The 22,592-nt window shown below is 45.7% G+C and overlaps 1 protein-coding gene across 3 annotated transcripts; it reads left to right on the forward strand.

Moving 5' to 3' along the window:
- The first annotated feature begins 14,700 nt into the window (after positions 1–14,700).
- Positions 14,701–22,234, forward strand: LOC108162739 (DNA-binding protein Ewg). 3 transcript variants are annotated; one of them, XM_017297621.2, is made up of 8 exons: positions 14,701–15,679; positions 15,792–16,001; positions 16,262–16,435; positions 16,562–16,834; positions 18,256–18,381; positions 18,452–18,587; positions 18,653–18,774; positions 21,113–22,234. In XM_017297621.2, the coding sequence occupies exons 1-8, from the start codon at positions 14,990–14,992 to the stop codon at positions 21,308–21,310; spliced, it is 1,929 nt and encodes a 642-aa protein (XP_017153110.1). In that variant the 5' UTR covers positions 14,701–14,989; the 3' UTR covers positions 21,311–22,234. The 3 variants fall into 3 exon arrangements, with proteins under 3 accessions (XP_017153110.1, XP_017153113.1, XP_017153121.1); XM_017297624.2 differs by lacking the exon at positions 21,113–22,234 and having other exon boundaries at positions 18,653–20,574; XM_017297632.2 differs by lacking the exon at positions 21,113–22,234 and having other exon boundaries at positions 16,562–16,714; positions 18,653–20,574.
- Positions 22,235–22,592: the final 358 nt, after the last annotated feature.

The raw sequence follows: 22,592 nt of genomic DNA on the forward strand, positions 1-22,592 counted from the left end.
TGTAATTGTTTAACTCTAACAAATCGTACAATATCAAGTAGAGAGCATGCATTCGTATATCAGAATATACTATATACATAGTACATACATACACATATACATATATATCTGTGCATGGGGGTGAGCGGATGTTTCAGAAGTCCATGGCATGCCGAAGCTTCCGATACACTTGCAAAGTCCATCAGAAATATTCCGCTAAATGATCTCAAATTTAATTTTTTCTCGTATGGGAAAGGGGACGGAAACGGGAACGTCCACGAAATGCATACGTTTCCGGTTGAAATTCTGATACTTGGTTTCCATCATCGTAATGTTTATTTTCGGAAACATGCTAAAAAGTAACCTATTTAACTATTTACAAAGCTTAGAATAGCCACTTACCATATAATTTAATGAAACTTGATCCGAACTTTTTCCATCTCTCTCCAATCCACGGACTCCACTTAAGGTCTCCAGCTTCTTTGCAAGTGTATAGGCCATCAAATTCGAATGTCAAAAGCGGAATCCGAAACAGGCTTTTGTTAATGATATATCATTATGGTATCGGGTATGTAAATTAGCTTGCATTACGATTGATTTAGTGGCGGGGGGGGCGCACTGCGGATGAATATCCTTCAAAGCTGGAAGTCGAATCGGAATTGAAATCTCTCTTACTAGGCGACAGGAGACGCAGTGCGTGCGGGCGTTTAAACTAAGTGAAAGCAAAGCCACGTAGAATTGACTAAGATGTTAGCCAGCCCTAGAGGAACCGGCGGTACAAGAGAGTGAAGGAGAACTTCTGGAGAACGACTTGTTGCCGGAAAGGAGCTTAAGGTTGTGTCTGGTTCTACTACTTGGAAGAGTACCTTTTTCCCCCAGCCCTAGGCTTGGTCCTGGTCCATAATTTTCTCCTTCCTCCATTTCGGGGAACTCTATATCAAATATATAATAGATATATACGCATAAGTACATACATGCATACACAAATACTCGTATGGATGACGATGGCTCAGAACTTTCGCCTTGACTTGTGCATGTGTGCAATTGGATTTCTTTGGTTCCTAGACGCGTTCCGATTTGGCCAGAACCTGCAGCTGGATGTCTTATATCTAAATATATATTATACAAATACATATACATATGCATATGCCGTATACATACATGAACACATATGTATAACACATACATACATATATGTACAATATGAGTAATTATAAATGTAATTAATAAACGGAGAGACGAACCGGAAATAAACGCAACGGGAGATGACATTTTTTGTGCTTAAATTATCGCTTTTCCATTGTACCGTTTCTTGGGTCAAGCCCAAGCTTGCCGTGAAAACTGTTTTAGCTTTTCATTTTCCCGCCTTCCGACTGAGCTTTGAGCTTTAGGCTGTCCCCGACCGTTAGCCAAGCATTTGAAGCAGCTGCAGGCAAGCTTTTGGCTTTGCTGCCTTCGAGGCTCGACGCTCGACACTGTGGGTGTGGCAAATCGGTAAGAATAATCGATAGTGTCTGCCAAAACATAACGGTAAGCCAGCCATTAGTGTGAGTGTGCGTATGTGGGTGTGTGCATGAATGTGTATGCGATAGCAGCAACAACAGACTGGAGTACAAGGCCAAACAAATGAGCGGAAAACGTGCAGGAGGACGGACGCCCGACCTGAAGGTTAAGCAAATTTCTGTCCAGCCAGGAGGACCTCTGGCAATACCCTGCAATCCTTGACTCCTAAAAGTCCTGAAGAGGTCAAAGCTGAATTGGAAAGAGAATAAATGGCTGAGAATGGAACGCAAGGATTCAACTTCACACTCGTTTCGAATTTAACGGTTTCAGATGCATGAAGATCGAATATGATGGATACCCATTATCCCATATGGGATGGAATTATTGTATTGCTTGCCCATTCTCTCTACCAGAGAGTGAGCGAGAAAAAAAACCGAAATTTTCGGTTCAAACACAGTAAGAAAGAGACAAAAATACGTGTTGAATGAGTGCTCTAATAGTCATCCATAGCAGATTCGATACCGGAATCATCTGGATCTCAGCGATTATAGAACAAAGTGAAACTAAATGTAGTGTGCAAGCTTTTGTGACATAAAACAAGATCAATCAGAGTGTTAATCTTCAGATTTGTGCAAAATGGACTTATTTTTCGATGCCTCACTTTAGCGAACTCAGAAAAAAACACATGAAATATTGTGAGAATACACTTTTCAAATCGGTATGTATAGCCTCGAAAATATATTCACACATATACTAATCCATTCCATAGTCCAATCCATTCCGTTTCTGCTTCTCTCGTAGATTGATGTGGCAGCCGTTGGAGTCTCCTCCATCATTCCCAGCATTCCCTCTTTTATTGTGTACAAAGTCAATTGTAGATGCTTGGCCCTGGGATACTCGAGTTGCTGGGAATGTTTAGAAGAACACACTTCCAAAGGGAAGGCATAGCACCGTAAGCATAGCCCCTAAGACCTCTATGAACCCTATGACTTATGATCAGTTCCGTTCCGTTACAAATGTATTAAGAAAACAGTCGAGTGGTTGTCCTGTGATACCAGAATGCCACCTGCATATGAAGATCTATTCGAAGCAGGACACGCATCGACATTAAAAGACGAATGTATTTGCGCAGCTCAAAAGCTGATTCTATTTTTGGAGCAGAAGAAGGGTCGCAGACAATGAAGGCATTGAGACAAAGGACTCTGAGACGAAAGTCAGCGAGATTATATTCTGATATCATCTGTTACAATTAATTGTATAAAATTAAACCTACCACATACAAATGACGACACTGTGATTATTTTGATGTATTTTATTCATTCTGATCGAAATGATCTTGATGAAAAGAACAGAAAGCACGCTCGAAAGTGCGAGGTTTGTTCTTGGGAGAAAAGCGGAAGGATATTAGCATTAGTATCCTGCACCTGCACCAGCATCCATCAGTACATGTACCCCTGATTTTTGCACGTAGCTCAACTGTTTGCCGCACGAGAAAGAAAGCAAGGCCAAAGAGGACAATGTCTTTTCATATCAAAACAGACGCAGGCGCAGATCGGGTCACGTTGCGTATGAACCGCATACTGTACGGCGTATACATGTATGTACGTGCACGTGCCTCCATCCATCCGTGCCTGTGCGTGTGCCCCTGCATCTGTGTATTTGGATCTTTGTGTGTACGGGTGCTACGGGTCTGTGTGTGTGTGTGTGTGTGCGAATCGTAGTACTACTTTCTCGTACACGTCAAATACTACGGCATCGGCATCGACTGCTGTGACCTGCCATGTGCCCCATGACTGTGGCAGTGGCTGTGCCGGCGCCGGGTTCCCTTTCAATGTTGGCTGGTGGGTCGATTGGTGGCTCCGTCGCTGGGTCGCCGGCAGTTGACAGCACAGCTGCCTGTCTGCCTTGCTGCCTCTCTGCCTGTCCTGGCTGCTGCCACAGTGCCACACGGGCATTTCACCGTGCAACACTGGCGCGCCACAAACAGGAATCGAAACAGACGTCAAAAACACGGGCCGACGCCACATCTCAAATAAAATGCAGTCGCATAATCCATGGAAAGTTCCGTGTATTTTGCCGCTTGGCGCGGACGGAAATGAAAGTGGAAATCAAAATGAAAATAAAAATGAAAATGGATATGGAAAAAGACATAAAGACGAGCAAAGCTCTAAGAAATTTCTGCGCGGTTGGTTACGTTGAGCATCCAAAACGGAAATCGGCTTGGACGGGATATTGGTTCATATTGTAAATATGTTATGTGAGTGTGTGTATCCACAACAGTCGTACGTGCGAAACACGTGAGTGACCTTGACCCAGCCCCCCCTTGCATACAACAGACCCAGGGGGTGGCCCAGACCTTGAACATACGCGTGCTTACGGGGGTTCTAGAAGAAGGCCTGCCTTTTACCAAGGATTATCAGGAGCATACAGCCATAGCATAGCCTAGCCATCCCCATAACCCTTTCCCTTGCCCCTAACATGACGTGATCAGGGCCCGTTGACCCACTCCGACTCCGACTTCGACTTTGACTCGTTGCGAATGATTTTCGAGCAAAGTTCAGCGAAAATTCAAGATCATTGCCATCTCACGCCAGACGGCGTTACAGAAAGCGACCAACCACATGGCAGGCCAAAGATTTCGAGTACGGTCAGTTCCGGTGATAGCGCGGGCCCGAGTTGGACGATAAGTACCAGGAATTGCAGAACAGACCAGACCACATTCGGAACCAAGACCCGAGGCCCGAGACCCCCGTACTTGTATGGTCATTCCCATTCCCTGACCAATGTGGGCGAGTTCCGTGCGATAAGAAAATCACAAGCTGTTTCTTCTTTGCTCTTTTGTATCGAATAGTTTTCTGATTGTTTTCATTTTCTTTCTCATTTTTTTCATTTGCTTTGCGGGCAATCAGTGGAGCCCGTTCGGAGAATAGGGTTTATCAGGCATATCCTAATGTGTGCGGTGGCATGCTGCATGGGTGTGTGCATGACGCGCCACTCAGCCGCGCAGTGATTTAAAAGGCGGCTGCCAAATGGACAACACTCAGTCGCACTTAGTCGTCGCCTTCGCTTGGTCGCCCCGACAAATAAATTCAACAAATATCAAAGCAACAAATACTGTTTAAGCTGTTGCTATTATTATGAATTATTGTTCGTTTTTTTTTTTTTGAGTGATAAAGTTCTGTGAATTCCCGCCACAAAAGAGAAACAAATTGTATGTGAGTCTCTCACATGGCTGGTCTAGCTGACTTGTTTCTAATATTGCTAGCTGCCTTGTGAAGGGCTTACGTGTTTTTGTAGCCCAACGTAAAGCCGAAAATCGTAAAATATTTCAACAGATGTCCAAAACCTCATTAAACACAATTTCTCACATTTAAAAATTGAATTGTGCGCGCCTACCGATGCAAAAACCCAAATAGATGCCGCCACCAATCGATGACGATAAGAGCTGCAGCAAATGTTCAGTGAGCGACCTCTGGCCCGGGCAGATGGCGTAAGTGTGCACGATTATTTTCCCCTTGGCACTGCTTTTTCTGAGCGACACGGCCAAATTGAATTGCAAAATTCGCAATCTATATATGTTTTTGCAAGTACTGTACTCTGTGCAGCGATAAGTAAAATCAAATGTCATTATTTTCGATCTAACGACGTGAAACAAAAGAAACAGAATGTTTATTTTCTCAAAAATCGTAAATCGTAATCGTAATCAACGGAACTTGATGATATATCAAAATAAAAAAAAAAAATCCTTAAAATATTCGTCCGTCAAAAAAAATATCACAAATAAAATTACGCAAACAAATTCCAACGATAACCGAACAGCGCTGTGGACACCCTCCATTTACGGCGTTTTATATAATATTCGGTACATGTATTTTGACGTCGAATATGTTGTATATCATCAACCTATGAAATATCATTTTTAAAGTTATATTTATGAACATAGGGCTTAGAAAATTCCATATGAAATTTTTCAATTTCCGCTCTTTCAAATGGCATTATATTGCGTTTATATCCTTGTCAATCATTTACATTCAAACATAGGCGCGGAGCCAATTATCCAGTCGATAGTATCGGTTGGTCGGACTTGTTCTCGTTTTCGTGGAGGGATTTTTCATCGCAGCAATGTCCTTTTTCAGCGCAGCAATGTTCCTACATTCCATACTAACTTACGTTTTATGACTTGACCGTTTTTGTTCAAACCTGATTTTAAGCACAATCAGTCACAATTTGTAGAAAATCTATTCATCAATCGAATAGAATTGGAGGTTTTTTGGGCTGAGGGTCTTACCTAGGTAGTAATATAAAATCGAATATCAAAATCGAGGAATATGATGTTGATCAATGTCTAACAGTGACGACCAGTGGGTATTAAAATTCACTCTATGAAAATTAAGAATCTTGAAGAATTTTAGCGCAGTTCAGGTGAGAGCTAATGTGGTCTATTAGTCTTATTTTCCGCGATTTGACTCAAGTTGATATCCTTTTTAAATAAGGCTATATTCGTTTTTTTTTTATCGGCATATTTACGGTATATTTTGAAAATGAGACGGTATATTGCGCTCAGAGTTCAACGAAACAATGAGTCGTTATCTTGAATGGGCTATAGAAAGGGGTATGGACAACAGGCAAAAAGCTCACTTCACAATATCCTTGAAAAAACCGAAATTGTCACAAGGTAAAATAGCCAAAAGGGGTGGATTTTGACATGCATGCTTTTCTGGGCCATTTTGCACTCGTTTTCCTGGCATTATGTAGCAAATGTGTAGTCAACAACTGCACAACACACCTTGTTCACTTGATCGATAATTCAGCGGTCGAATGCTGCAATCTGGGCGACCGTTTACGGTATTTTTAAAAGGTCAAAATTGAGCCGACGGTATATCGGTATATTTTGGTATACTTTATCAATTTCATCTATTAAATTTAGTTTTCAAAGGTATATTTAAGAGCAAAGGGTATAGAAACTTCCCCACGCAGGTTTTTTTTTCATTTTCGCTCTCTCAAATCCTGGTTGCATACACCTTCCAACAATTTCATAATAGGGAGTTTTTGGCTCTCTCGCTCTCTTTAAATCGGTAAAGGCTCTCTTTTTCGCTCTCTTTGAATCGGGTATGAATCGTTAGCAACCATGAGTCCCATTCGTTACTTTTAAATTAGGTACTTTAATTACTGTGATTGGATCGACATAGGTCGATCAAGATAAGGTGATGATTGGAACTGCATTTCCCAATCATTGAAAAGGTAAACCCACCGGGAAATCTACGTGAAAGCTGGAGACATTCGGTATTGATAAGTTATGTATTTGATATGTGGTTTGCATATAATATATTCATATAAACCTTTTTTTTCAGGTGGTTGGGTGCCCCTTTCTCCAGATTCAGATTATCGTACATTAACGGGAACGGTTTTGGTAACTGAAACGGTTATGAAACTTGACAACATGTTTGTCATCCAGCTTCAATTCATGCAGAAACTACTCAGTCTCTGTTTAAAAAGTATTTCAACGATATTTTGAATGTATTGGTCTTCTTACAGAGACCAAAACTTTAAATCGGAATCAGGATATACAAGAACATATCAATTTGAGAAAATTTCTTTATTGTTTACGTTTTAAAAACGGTATCCTTATACAAAATTAATGAAATAGGGTATACAAATGGCCATACTCGGTTGACAAGCAACAAGTCTTCAAATACCAGCAACATTGACGTGACAACATTGCGACTGTTTTTTTCGTTGAATTCTTTCTTTAAACCATGTTTTTGTCAAAATACAATAAATGGGAGTACTTAGAGGTAAATAATCTTGAACCAAATTTATTCATCAATGGCACAAAATTATGTAGGCAGAGCTGAGAGTTTTAGTTAGCCATCATTATTTTATGAAATATCAAATTTGAGCAATTGGAACGTTTACTCTCTTACATTTTCTCGGTTTTATTATTTTCACTAAAACCTTTTTTTAGGCAAAAACCAATAAAAGCAAGTATTTAAAATAAAGAAGTCATGTAGAAAATTGATTCATTAATCGTATAAAATTATGTGGGCAGGGCTGAGAGATTTATCTAGCTAGTGATATTCGACGGAGTTTGAAAAACGAGGAATATTTATAATAAAACTGAAAAACGTAAGTATCTTAACGGTATATTTTTAAAATGGGACGGTATATTTTGCTATATTTCTAAGGGTCGGACGGTATATTTTATCGATAATTCCGGTCCCAACATATTTCCGACAAAGAAAATGCTGAAAATTGATAACCAAGCAAGCTGGGGCGCAACAACAATAAATCGCAAGTGGCAAGTGGCATGTGGCAAGCGTGGCAGTGCGCAAATGTAAAATGCAGCGAATATTCGCATGTGCAGTGTGATAATAAATAAACGCAGGGTCCAAAAAACGCGAGCGACGACGCAGGGGCAAAGCAAACACAACAACGTCGCAGCAGCGGCAGTAGCAGCGTTTTGGCGGCGGCGGCGCGTGTGTATTTCTATGTATAGATGTGTGCGTGTTTGTACGAGAGTGTAACTGTTCCAACAGGAGAACACCGTTAAACAGCAGTCCCAGTGCCCAGGAAGGAGGCAACATCCTCATCTATTAGACACACGCAGGTGCGTATACCCTGAATGTACCCTCCACTCCACTCCGCTCCTGCCGCTACCACTATATTCATGCATGTTGTGTATGTGTGTGTGTATGAGCGCGACGCAGACGTGAAGAATTTTCGATTTTCCACTATATTCGGTTTTCGCGCAAGGCAGACCGTGTGTTGGTGTTGTGTGTTCTGTTCAGCGCGCAGCTCAGCGGAAAAGTGTCGGTGCAGACAGTCGCAGTAAGCAATAAGTTTTTCACGCAAAATCCAATTTTTCCATCTCTGAGGAGGGAACAACATCAACGACGAAGAATGAGAGAAGGGGGACGGGTTGAACGGTAAACAACACACAAACAAAAAAGAAAAAGCAGAAAACTGTTCTGTTCTCAGGCTCTCTTTCATTCTCTTCATCTCTCTGTTGGCTATTTAAAACCCAATATGTAATGCATTTGCATGTGCATATTCGTATGCCCTGCGCTGTATCTGCTCCGTGGGTGCATGCCAGTGGGTGTGTGTGTGTTTGTGTATTAGATAATCCAGAAAGAGACCCTTATTTCGTGTGTGTACTGTTACAGCGGCGCCTTGAACCGAACGTCGACTGCGAGTGTCCGTAATTAAAACATGCGCCGAATAGCAGCAGCAAACTGTTCTCATTTCTCGTGTCAGCGGCGGTCGAGTGGTGGTCGGTCGGTGTGGTGTAGGCAGCTGGGGTAGAAAATGGTCCTAGTAGGGGGCGGCGTACATAGCGTATGCGTAACATTTCTCGACAACCCATTCTTCTTTCCAATCTGCTGAAACTGAATTCCAATTTGAATTGAGAAGAAAAATCTGTGCTTTTGTATGTGTGTGTGTGTGTATCTTTTGTGTACAGGGGTTGCATTTCCTACACACACGCACACCCACCCCCCTCCTTTAGGGCATATAGGGATGGATACACAGACACTTTGCCATAGCAGCAACAGCAGCCATCAGAGATTTTCGCACAGGAGGCTGATTGAGATGGACGCTACTGTGCCGGCAGCAGCATCGCAGTAGCAGCGCAGCGCAGCGCAGCGCAGCAGCAGCAGCAGCCGCTGCTTTCAGGGGGTGGGTCGGACGAAAATTTCATAGTCGAAAAATTTGAAACAAGTACAGTTCCAATTGGAAAACAAGCGACTGGCACATGGCAACGTCGTCGCAAGGTTGTCTCTGTGTGCGTGTGGGGTTGTATCTGTGAGTCATTTAACCGTTAGTTTCCTCCTTACTGCTGTTCCCCGTATAAGTATGTGCATTAAATACATACATATATGATATTCCTTCCACAATATATGCACACATACATATGTATTCATGTACATAAGAGTATATATTCATATCATTCACATGGGGGCATATATGCGATTGCCCATTGCCCATTGCCCCGTGTGCGCCGTCGCCGCGGCCCGCCAGCACCGCCGCCGCATGCGTAACGTACTTTTTCACTGTTGTTTCTACTTTTTCCCCTCCTCCGCCACCTCCCCTTCCCGCACTTTATTTTGTTTTTATCTTGCATTGCTTTTGTAGACATTTACGTCAAGATACACACACATGTAGATACAGAACATACACATGCAGCAGTGTGCCAGAAAGAGTGGGAGAGAGAAGAAAGAAAGAGCGAGAGCGAGAGAGAGCACTCGGCGCACTAGTAAGAGATAGAACACGAAATAGCAATCGATTAGTTATTTGCGTACAGAGCGGAGAGCGCACTGTCGATTGTATGTGTGTGTACAGTATTCCACACAGTGGAACCTCTCGCAGTGGAAACCATTCGTCGTGATATTCCTGCCAGTCTGGGACTCGAACAAGGGTTCCATTTCGAAGGAATCGGTGCCGAGGACTGATCCAGAGGCTATTTTTAGAGACACGACCCTTGCATTGGTCATTCTGTGGGATTGCTGGAGCACTGGCCGCCAAAACTGCTTTCAATGCATATAAATTGCATTGGCATTAAATAGTTCTCGCCTACTCTTACGAGTACCCTCCTCTGTTGCGACTCTAGAGAGCCGTGAGCCCCAAAGAGCTTTATCTTTGTACTACACTCCACACTCGACACTCGTGTGGTATTAAATATAAACAAATATACTGCTCGTAAATTGGACTCTCGTGTAACAGCCAGCACTAAGCATGTCAGAGATTTCGAAGAGTGATAGCTGCGTTGACAGCAATCCCCCGAACATCCCTGAACAATTGCTCCCACTGTGCCACCGTGCCACTTCCAGCATGCGCCAAAGCTGCTGCTGCTGCTGCTGTATGGGTGGATGGGTCTGTGCTTGTGGGGCAGTGAGCGCGCTGACGCAGTGGGAGTTTGCCTGGCCCCATGCACACATGCATACGTACAAATCGTGGAGGGAGCACAGGTTTTTCTAGGCGGTGGGCGCATGCACCCACTATCGTTGGGCACGGCAGATACGGAAAATGTAATACCATCCGAAAGCGAAAAGAACAACATAACTTTTCTAAGTGTTTCAAATGCTCTTTGCCTGTTCTCTCTCTCTCTTTTTCTCTCTCTCTCTCTCAGTGTATCTGTGCTTGTTATAAATAGATCAGGGCAGAGCATCAGCTGCGCCCAGATACAGGTCGCACAGCATTGCCAAGTGCAATTAAGCTCTCTTTGCTGGCAGCGCTGCCATATGCGCAAGCGCCGAGTGTGTGTGTGACCGCTAGAAACGCGCCACGGGCCAGCCCTTTTCCTTGGGAGTCTTGGCAGATACATATTCTTGTTCCCTTCACGCATTCTGTGCTTGCTTGTGCGTGTGTGTGTGTGTTTTGAGGGGCACAAGCTTGTAGCATGCTTCTCAGCGCACTCGCACTTGGCTGAACTTTGCGCAGTACTGCGTGAAGAAAGAAATAGAGAAAGGAGCGAAGAGCAAAGGTTGCGCACTCAATATCCCAAACAGACGGCACACTGTCGGGTCATCCAATAGGTACGTGCTATCAATCACAATAAATTGCCACTCACACCACTGTTCGCATTCTTGCCATTCTTCTTTATTCGTTAAAATCTTAGAATACTGCGAGTAGAACCTACCGATCGCATATCGAATCGGTTGTTGGAAAAATTCCAGTTGTCTAGCATTTCAAAAATATTCACTGCCGATCATCCGAACCCTGGGTATCAGGTGTTCTTATCTCTGAAAAATATATCATTATACCAAAAAGCAGTTCCAGTAACAGTTCAATACAATCAACTCAATTCAACTCTCAGCAATTCTAAACAACCAACAATAGAAATAAGAATATACGAATCAACACAATATGGATACACCTTTCCTTTACCTTTGAAATGGCTATGGCCAAGGGCTTTCTGTAAATACAAATCTGTGCAGGGACACAGATGTTCAAGGGTTATCACATACCCATTTCTGACATTTGTGGGCTCTTTTTATGCCCGCCACTGTACGAGGAGGAGGACAGTGTGATTTTGGCATGCCCCAGTGGCACGTGCAAGTGATACGCGCTTACCGCAGCTCAAAAATCCCAACCAAAAAGCCACCCTCTGTTACCACCCTACACAGAGAACACAGTGTGAGAGAGAGAGAGAGAGAAGTGGTGCACACTGTGGTGTGGTGGTGGTGCTTTACTGCTGGTGGTGGGTGGTGGTGGTGCCGCAGAGTACGTGCAGTGCATGCGTGGCCATATGTCCGCCGGGGTTAGGGACGGGAGACGGGACACGGACACTGTCATTATCAAGCGTCAGGAGTTTGCGTGCCGTGCCGCCTTGTAGGTTTTGTTTTGTTCTTGCTGTTTTTGTTATTTACGGAATCGGTGTTGCGGCGATAGTGGTGGTGAAAGTAAAGTGGTGGTAGTGTTCCAAGGGTTGACGTTTCGAGCTGAATTTCTTTTACAGGGAGCGGGAACCGGGGGCCTGGGACTTCCTCCGAGCTGGTGGGTATGGGGGGGATGAGCTCTTTTTTGGGGGTAAACTGCGCAGCCCTGCAAAAGCACGCGCACACACTTGCACACAAATGTCGCTGTCTCTCTCCAATGCTGCGCAGGATGGCTGCCCGGGATGGTGGGAGGGGTGTTAGGCTGGGTACGCATATGCAGGCGAAAGCTTTCCCCACGGAAGCTCTCTGTTTAGCCGTTTCCCAGCGCTGAGCTTCTAGCACTGTTCTTACTCTCTCTCCGTGGCTCTCTCTCTCTTTGTTCTTTTGTGGGCGGAGCGGGGGGTGCTGCAAAGGTAAACAGTTACTTTAAGAGGTAGAACAACGGCTGCTAAAGGAGGACAGCATTACATACATATGTATACGATACTCGTGCGGAGGGCTTTTCTTTCGCGCTCTCTCTGTCAAACGCGTCGCCCAGCGACGTCGACGCATGGGCGCAGTATTGATTTTTAACTGCGTCGACGTCGCTGTCCCTGTCCGTGGGGTGGTTTGGCAGTGCGTTCTACTCCGCTTCGCTCCGCTCCGCTCCGGTCCGCTCTGCTTGTGGCTCTGTTGCTCTGTTGATGTTGCTGTTATTGTTACTCCTCCCTTGGCCGCCTCTAAAGCAAGCACTGCCGCTGGCGCTGCCGTTCTCTGAGCAAACGCAAATAGAACTCAACGTTTCGGCGCAGCACCCAGCCGGCAGCACAGCCGCAGCGCAGCACTGAGCCGCACTCAGAAGAGCCACACGGAGTCACACAGCCGCCAGAGCCACCAGAGAGAGAGCTGCAATCGGTCCGGGTCCGCGTTGGAGAGCTACAATCATACAATATTTCCAAGTCCAATCGCAGTTCCAGTTCCGACTTTGCTCTGTTTTCTCTGCGTCTGCGTTAAAGAGTTCTCCTAGAAAACACACAACGGAAAAGTGCTCAAGTGAAATATAAACAATCTTGTTTTTCATTGTTTCGTGTCTTGAAAAGTGCGTGAAATAATAATAAAGGGATAAATAACACAATAAATGTCGATGCCAGAAGTCCCAGAGCCATAGATACAGAAACGAATCCCAATTGGATTTTCTACTCTCTGAACCCCCGGGAAGGAACCCCCCCCCAAGGCGAAATTGAAACCCGAATAGCAAAAAACTGTTAAGGCAAGCAATAAAAATAATTTAAAAGTTTCAACAAGAAATAAATATGTATATTTGGCTGTCGGAAAAATATGTCGATTTTGCCAAATTTTGGGCTTTGAATTCGAGTTCGAACTCGCAATCGAATGCAGTGCGCACGTGCAGAGGCCCCAGGAAAGCTACACTCGAAAGAGGTGGCAAGGGAGGGGGAGAGTGATTGCCAGAAGAAAGAACCAAGCTGTGAGAGTCTGCGCAGTGAGGGGAGGACGGCACATGTTCTTATTGGGGGAGAGAGAGAGAAGCGAGATAAAGCGAGAGTGAAAGTGAAAGAGAGGGAGGACAGTGAGGGAGTGTAAAGAGTGAACGAATGCGCTAGCTTGTTCTTATATTTTCTTACTTGTTTTTTACAAAATTAAAATTAACAATTAAAAAAAAAAGATCGAAAGAGATGGAAGAATGCCGTGCCCGGAAAACCAAATGAAGAAAGAGTGCCAAAGTTATTATTATTCTTATTTCCATTGTTTAACTGTTTAACAATTAAATTGTGTACTACAAGAATAACGGAGACAGGGATGACTACATACGAGTGTGCATGTAGATGGTCAAATCAGAGAGAGAGAGAGTGAAAGAGAGCGAGAGAGGGTTCTGATCGGTTCTAGCTGATTTATTTGATCCTTATTATCCGAAATGAAAAAGGGGGAAGTCCCACAAATAAAGGAGATGATTTCTCAAGTCATTCCAAGCAACAGAAAAGTATTCATGGCTATTGCCATCAGGTGGTATGCCACATGCGAACATACTGTTAACCTTGTCGACCCCACCCACCCCCTGCACCCTGCCCACACATACTCGCATGTAAATTTAGAGACAGCTCACGTTCCCGAGGCCCAATACCCAATACCCTACACGTAGAAGTTGTTCATTGGAGCTGCTACAAACTGTAGCACGGGGTCCAATGCTGTTCGATAAAGTGCAGCTGTGGAACACCACGTAAACGTGAATAAATGGCAATTAGTTTGAAACTATTCGTATTGAGATATAGATGACAGAGCATCATCGTTTTCAAAGGTGCTTTGAAGATCCGATTTTGGAAAATATCCAAGCTATATTTTGTGGAATCTGCGGCACCTCTGGGGGCCCCCCATCGCCCCCTTCTCTCCCCATCCCACTGGCATCTACTATTGTTCTGACCGCAGCTGTTTATACATATTAACTTACATACAAATGTAGATATACATTTATTTTCTGTCTGTTTTGGTTGTTATTGTTGTTCGGTTTTGTTATTGGGGCGTTGCGCATGCGCGCCTATGACCTGATTCACATTTCGCTTATCAGCGAGAGAACTGTACAGCTTTTTTCACTGTAGAACTTCTCGCAAGAAAGAGATAGCCATACATGAGTACATACATATGTATATATAGTCGTATTTGTACATAAGTAAATCAATTAAATGTTAATTCTGTTTTCTGCTTTTGTGTGTCTCCACAGCTCTTATCATCACACAGTGCGCATGCGAATAAGGGGCCACAAGTCGAAGGAACGAAGGTGAAGGAGGACCGGACCGGACAAGACCAGACAAAGAGACAGAGAGAGAGAGAGCCGGACGAGAGAGTGATAGACAGATCCAGCAAGGCGGCACCCACACCCAGGCAAACTGGCAACCACAAGCTATCGTCTGGTCGTGGCCCCGGCCAACAGCCAGCGGAACTCCGGCGGCAGCAATGTGGTAGTAACAACCACCGGCGGCAATGGCGGTCCCAATTCCAGCGGCGGCAACGGGAGCAATGGCAGCTCTGGGAGCGGAGGCCTCAACGTGACGACCATCACGACGACGAGCAGCGGCAGCCACAGTCACAGCCAGGTTCAGTCCGGCGGTAGCCAGAGCAACGGCACCACCTACAAGATCGAGATGCTCGACGAGGAAATCCAGAGCCTGGGCAGCGACGACGACGAGGAGGATCTGATCAGCAGTGATGGGAGCCTGTACGACGCGGAGCTCGGCTCGATACCGGTCAACGATGATGTTGCCCATCAGCTGGCCGCCGCCGGACCAGTCGGTGTGGCGGCGGCAGCGGCCATCGCCAGCTCAAAGAAGCGCAAGCGGCCGCACTGCTTCGAGACGAACCCGTCGGTGCGCAAGCGGCAACAGAACCGGCTGCTGCGCAAGCTGCGTGGCATCATCTACGAGTTCACGGGTCGCGTCGGCAAGCAGGCGGTAGTGCTGGTGGCAACGCCAGGCAAGCCCAACACCAGCTACAAGGTATTCGGCGCCAAGCCGCTGGAGGATGTGCTCCGCAACCTGAAGAACATCGTCATGGACGAGCTGGACAATGCGCTGGCGCAGCAGGCGCCGCCACCGCCCCAGGACGATCCGTCGCTGTTCGAGCTGCCCGGCCTGGTGATCGACGGGATACCAACGCCCGTCGAAAAGATGACCCAGGCCCAGCTGCGGGCCTTCATTCCACTGATGCTCAAGTACTCGACGGGACGGGGCAAGCCCGGCTGGGGACGGGAGTCGACGCGGCCACCCTGGTGGCCCAAGGAGCTGCCGTGGGCCAATGTGCGGATGGATGCCCGCTCCGAGGACGACAAGCAGAAGGTGGGTGGGGTGGGTGTTAAACAGCCGCCCCCGTTGAATTACCGAATCGTACTAATCACAAATTTCCCTCCAATCTATCCATCTGTCCATCTCCCATCTCTGATGGCTACAGATCAGCTGGACGCACGCGCTGCGCAAGATCGTGATCAACTGTTACAAATATCATGGACGGGAGGACCTGCTGCCGACCTTTGCCGATGACGATGACAAGGTGAACGCTTTGATCTCGCAATCGGGTGACGAGGACGAGGACATGGAGCTATCCAGCACGCCCACCATCCACACAGTGACAACAATGACGCCACCGTCAGGGAACAGCAATGTGAGTATGACCCAGTAGGCTCCCAGTCCCGACCAATCCCCATTTCTGATCGGCGTTCAGCGGCAGCGCGACGTCTGGGTTTCACGGCTTGACAAGGCGCACGAAAACTAATCTCTGTCTGGTCCATCCTGCATCCCCCCATTCCCATCCATCCGTGGTTCATCCAATCACTCCCATTCGATTCCACTAACCCCACATTTGATCCATTCGATTAACTAACCGTCAAACTCCCACCTCCAACCTTGAACTCCAACGAACAGCAGCCGCAGCAGGTCAATGTGGTGAAGATCAACAGCGCCGGTACGGTGATCACCACCCACACGGCGCAGACCAACTCCCCGGCCCCGACGATTATCCAGAGCACCAACAACCAGCACGTGACCACCACGGCCACCTTGCCGGCCTCCACCAAGATCGAGATATGCCAGGCGCCGGCCCAACAACACCACCAGCAGCAGCAGCAGCACCAGCAACAACAGCAGCAACAGCAGCAACAGCAGCAGCAGCAACAGCAGCAACAGCATCACCAACAGCAACAGCAGCAGCACCACCAGCAGCAGCAGCAGCAACAACAGCACCACCAGCAGCACCACCTACCCGCCGGCAGCACCGTTCACATTCAGCCCATAAGCGGCGGCCAGCCGCAGACCATACAGCTGACGACCGCCAGCGGGACGACCACGGCCACCGCTGTTCCAACGACGGCCGCCGCCGTAAGTGCCGCAGCCCAGGCAGCGGCCGCAGCCCAGAATTCGGCCGCCCAGACTGTCACTGCCCAACAGATTGCGAATGCCCAAGTTTGCATCGAGCCAATAACGCTGAGCGACGTTGATGTTCGTACTAATCTGAAACTGAATCTGAAACTGAAACTGAATACGAATCTGAATCCGATTGGCATTCTTTCTGTTCTGATTCTGTTCGTGTATTCCACTTATCAACGAGCCGGGAACACGACGTGGACCTATGGCACATGCACAAGGACATGGATATTGACAGGGCAAGGGCAAAAGATCCATTATATATGAGAGAGAGAGAGAGAGAGAGCTATGTTGAAAAGCAATGGGCGAAAATTTGTTTAGGATGTATTTGGTATCCCCCACCAATCCTTAGATTATATTTTGACTCAGGGAGCAGCCCAACAACAAAAACAAAAGGCAACCCTTATCAGCGAAGTTCGAGTCGAGCATTAGTTCTCCGCGTCATGCACGCGCCATGTATGTTGTTATTGCAATTATCTGGCATTCTATTCTGCAACATTCGCTTGTACGTCTTGTAGCAAGAACGCGCCTTAGATAGGGAGACTCTTAACAATTATAGATGATAGACTCTTCCTAATAGGACTTCCAATCAAAGTCACAAACGACTCAATGGATGAGGATGAATGCAGTCACACAAGAAAGAGAGGCATTTATTCAGGAGTACTTTATTTTGAGATGGATAAAGGGATTGGGCAGTAACTGATTGAAGAATGCCTGATCTGGAAAACCATAAACTATGCAATTTGCAAAGTGTCCGTGTCCCCATCCGAGCTGTGGCTTCGCGCCCACATGCACTTTGTAACAGCGGTATAGAGTCCTATGCATAGTCGTCCATAGGTGCGCGTCAATTTCCCAAAAACCTCTTTTGTTCGCAGATTATTATTTGGCTCAACGTTATGTTGTTCTGCTGCTGATGTTTGCTGTGTTTTTTCTTGTTTCTTGCCTCGTTCTATTATCATTTTGTTAATACCTAACATTAGTAGATATCTTGATGTACTGTACTTCTGCTTGTCTGTGCGAAGAGATTAAAACCGATTATTTGATTGATATTTGATTTAATGCCATTATTTTTTTGCTTTGTTTGTTTGTCACCTAATTTTTTATACATATATATTTTGTTTGTTTTTTTTTTTTGTCTTTTTTCAGCTGGGTTTTCATTGCAAGTTCTCATTATTTCCATCTGCCACAAGTCGAACACAAATCGCAAAATCGAAACAATATCCCACACGCACACACGACTCCAACTCCAACACCAACAAAAACCAAAACCAAAATAAAACGATCTATTCACTGTGGTGTCTGCTAAATGAATGTTGCTTCGATCCATAGAATGTTGTTTGTATATAATTTATGTTAAATTTCGTTCGATTTTATGCTGTTTTTTTGTTGCACTTCTTAAGATATGATTTGCCTCGTTCGCTTGATTAACTTTTAGCAGTGCTATATCTGTTAACCTTGCATAACCCCATTCTCGACCGCCTCTCTTTCCCGTACAGTACACCACGCAGACTGTTCTCTCGCAGAACGCTGACGGCACGGTGTCCCTCATCCAGGTGGATCCCAACAATCCCATTATCACGCTGTCGGACGGCACAACCGCCCAGGTGCAGGGCGTGGCAACGGTGAGTAGTGCCCGTTCCCCTAAGGAGTGCTCTTTGTACGACTTGACCAACTCCATTAATGTCTTTGCAGCTGCATCAGGGCGAGGGTGGAGCCACCATCCAGACCGTACAAAGTCTCACCGATGTCAACGGGCATGAGAACATGACCGTGGATCTGACCGAGACGCAAGATGGCCAAATCTATATCACCACCGAGGATGGGCAGGGTGAGTAGTGCACATCAGATAAGATAATTGAATGAGGCTCATGCATCGTCCTGTCTTCCCTCCAGGCTATCCCGTCTCCGTGAGCAATGTGATCTCGGTACCCGTCTCCATGTACCAGTCGGTGATGGCCAATATGCAGCAGCTGCAGACGAACAGCGACGGCACCGTGTGCCTGGCCCCCATGCAGGTAGATACCAGCGCCACGCGCACCTCCAGCTCGGCCTCAGGGTCCCAGCCGCCGGCCACCCAACAATCCCTGCAGTGCTACTCGCTGATCAGCCCCGGCCATGCCCTTCTGGGCAGACGCGGCGGCGGTGGCAGTGGCGCTACCTTGGGGCAACACCACCAGTCGCTCACATTGCAGGCAGCTCCGGGGGCGCGCTACTATCTGGCGGCAGCGCCGGCGGCCACCTCGACCATTAATCACAGTAGCAGTAGCAACCATAGTAGCAGTAGTGCGGGCTTTAATATCCACCAGAACCATAACCACCACCATCACCACAACAACAACAACAACAATAGTACCCTTGCCAACAACAACAATAACAACAACAGCGGCAGCAGCAGCAATAGCAATAGCATTAAGAGGCCCCTCCCCATTCTGCTGACAACTCCCAATCCCAATCCCGCTGCCCATCCAACCACGACAAGCACCACCACGACGGCAGCAACCACAACGCGCTCCACGCGACGTGTGGCGGCGGCCAACAAGGCCGGACCCTTTGCACAGAAGCGTCGTAAGCCCGGGAGGAGCAGCCGCAAGCTGCCCACAAAGACGGCCGGCGAGACGTCTGCCTCCAGCGGATCCTCTGTGCCCATAGGCTCCTCCGCGGCGTCTACAGCTGCCGCCATACGTTGCGTGGACAGTGCCAGTCTGACGAACATGCAGCTGCAGCTGCCGGCCAAGACGATTAAGCTGGAGAACTTTGAGTAGAAGTCGTTGACCCGTACACCCGTAGTTACGTAGACCCCACCCAGATATAGATACAGATACAGGCAACCTCTCGAATCTAGTCAAGAAGCGGCTTTGCACAAACACCCAACTCATACGCAGCATTTTGCTAACAACATAGACACACCTCACACACAGATACACACACTTGCCATCTATACTTAGAAAAAACAAATTGTGAATGCCAGAAGAAACGAGGCGAGGAAACTAAGCAGGAAAAGTAGGAAAGGTTCCTGGAATAACGTGGAATAGAATTTATTTGAATTCGGATCGGAAGAATCTTCGATGAATCGAAAAAAACACACAAAAACACCAAAATAGGAATATAATTTGTTGATAAATGAAACAAAAGCCAAAAATCAGAATGCACATAGAGAGCAGAGAGCGGTTTGATTTACCGAAAAGGCAAAGAAAGCTGAAAGTGAATTAATCAGTCATGTTCCTAGTTAATCAAGCTGCAAAACCAATCATGGATATCCGTTTTTGTTGTCGTTTGTTTTAGTCTTAAGTGATTTGCATATAGAATCGTGGACATAATCTTGCTAGGGCATAGAGTGGAACTCAGACCAAATATTTTAGAAAGTAAAAGTAAAAGTAGTGAGCAATTGCAATCGGAATGCTAGGCAAATCTTGAGTTAGTTTAGTTCGGTAAGTAGTCAAGCGAACAGGAACCTAGTTTAAATCATAACCCCCCCCCCCCTGTAACCCGTAACCCAAAGCCCAAAGCCCATGCCCAAAGCCTAAACCCAAACCAAATTTAGTCAATCCCGCATTGAAAATGTAGACAAAAGAAATCGGTTAAGAAGAGCCACAGCAGAGTATGTTATGCCATTGATTTTTATTGTGTTAGTTTGTGCCTTGGACCCTTAGCCTTAAAACCATGTGGGATATGCTAAACATACATACATATATAGAATAGAATACGTATAGGGATATACGCGTATCCCTGGTACCACTTGCCTGGCATCCCCGGCCCTTTGGGTCGCTCGCTGCAAACATTGAAAGTGCATATAAAGTTATTTTTATGTTGATCTATGACTATTTTTTATTATTATTATGTTTTATTCAATTATTATTATTATTATTGTCATTATTTGAATGTTTAGTTTTATGTGCAATTGCAAATATTATATTTTAGTTGTTTTAGACCAAATGTTTCTCCGCAGCGCTAACCTGCAGCGCTCGGAGCGAAAGTGAAGTGAAAGTGAACGTAAATGAAAACGAAAACAAAAACAAAAAAACCAACAAATTTTATTGAATAAATCTTTTGTTGTTGTGATTTTAATTATAATTTGTATTTGTTTCATTTAATTTGGCATATTTAATGCTTGTATATTTTGCTAGTCCTGATTTTGTGTAAGTATCGATCGATCCTTTCCTTTGTTTTTCCTTTCGTTTTTTATTATAGTTTCCTTAGGGACAGAGACAGACGGATGCGCGAGGCAGTACCACAAAAGATCCCCCCACAACACTCGTGCCATCCATCCATACAATATTATCTAGTCTATCGATTGTTAAGGATGGTTAACTTTTCTAACCGTTTTCTTTGCTTTGTGCTCTCCTTCCCCGCCAGGTGGAGAATGGCGATCAGCTGGAGACGATCACAATGTCCCCCGGCATGCACCAGATGATGATCCAGGGCGGTCCGGGGCAGGAACCGCAGCTGGTGCAGGTCGTCAGCCTGAAGGATGCCACACTTCTGAGCAAGGCCATGGAGGCCATCAACTCCGGCAACGTCAAGCCCGAGGATACGATTATAATGGAACAATAGCTAATGCCCATTGAGGTCATGATCTCTCCGGAGCAGAGCCAGGACCCGGAATGATCAGACCTCAACATCCCCTCTCCGCAACCCCAGTCCCCTCCCGTTCTGTACGCCGTAAGCCGTGAGCCGTGAGCAGCCTCGAGCTGCGTTCCGAGCCAGAATAAGTATTTAATAAGTACCTGAAAGGTGTTGCTAATAAACGAATCTCTTCTGGACTCGACTCCTCTACGGCGACCGCGTTCGGTTCCCACATCCCCCACATCCATCTCTAGTCACGAATCCATCTAGTCAGGAGAGCAGATTCTGTGTAAAAAAAAAGCTGATCGAACAGCAGTCTAGTCTTCGCATAGGAAATAATCTTTAACTAACTTTAAATCCTTGCATTAACCCCAATTTTTTTTCGAGTGCTGTTTTTTTTTAGAATGTTTTTGTTTTGTTTTTCATGTGGTCTATAAATAGTTCAATTCAATGCGGGGGAACTTCCCGTCGGGGCCGGATACTCATAGATATATCGTAATATACATATGCCTATATATAAGCATCGTACGTGGTTAACCGAGTGTACAACTCCATATTTGATAGAGGATAGCCGCACACACACGCGTACGCATATACTCGTATATGGAAGATCAGATCTCTTCCCCGGGGGAAGATCATCGCCGAGATCATTCAGATTAGCCAGATAATCTGGGTTATGTATGGGGATATGACCTGGGTCATCCAGATAGCGGACCTACATATGTATGGTGTTTGAGGCGGTTTGCAATAATTAACCAAATGGATATTTAACGAATGAGATTACAAATTAATTATACAACATAGGAAAACTGAAACCAAATGCAATGTAAACAGACAACATCACTTTAAACTTAATTAAATTACCGAATTAATTAATTATTAACGAATAAAACCCTACGAATAATTATCGAATAAACCAAAGAAAACACTCGGATGGGACTCCACTGTGAGTATACGAGTACATACATATGTACATATGTGGTGAAAATGCTCGATGCTCTACAATCGATTGTTTCATTCGATTATCCACGAGTAGTTGTTTCATAAGCCCTGTGCAGGATGTGGCTCTGCTGCTGCTGCTGCTGCTTCTGCTCCCGGGCCCAGTGAAGCAGGAAGCCGAGTTACGAAATAATTCGGAAACCAGACAGAAACAGAGACCAGGGAAGAGGGGACCGACCGCGTCTTTTACGAGCGATCACAATATTTGATCGAATGTCGTCTCTCTCTCTTTTTTCAGTTTCAATGCGAAAATTATAGACCCGGCATCCAA

The sequence above is a fragment of the Drosophila miranda genome, chromosome XL, assembly GCF_003369915.1.
Source record: "Drosophila miranda strain MSH22 chromosome XL, D.miranda_PacBio2.1, whole genome shotgun sequence".
Taxonomy (NCBI): domain Eukaryota; kingdom Metazoa; phylum Arthropoda; class Insecta; order Diptera; family Drosophilidae; genus Drosophila; species Drosophila miranda.

What these genes read in the sequence shown, in the direction of transcription:
- LOC108162739 (XM_017297624.2), top strand. Translation starts at nt 14,990, where the DNA reads ATGCTCGACGAGGAAATCCAGAGCCTGGGCAGCGACGACGACGAGGAG. An exon ending in CCGAGGACGACAAGCAGAAG is followed by an intron (nt 15,680 to 15,791) that starts GTGGGTGGGGTG and finishes TGATGGCTACAG; the next exon opens with ATCAGCTGGACGCACGCGCT. An exon ending in TAACGCTGAGCGACGTTGAT is followed by an intron (nt 16,835 to 18,255) that starts GTTCGTACTAAT and finishes TTTCCCGTACAG; the next exon opens with TACACCACGCAGACTGTTCT.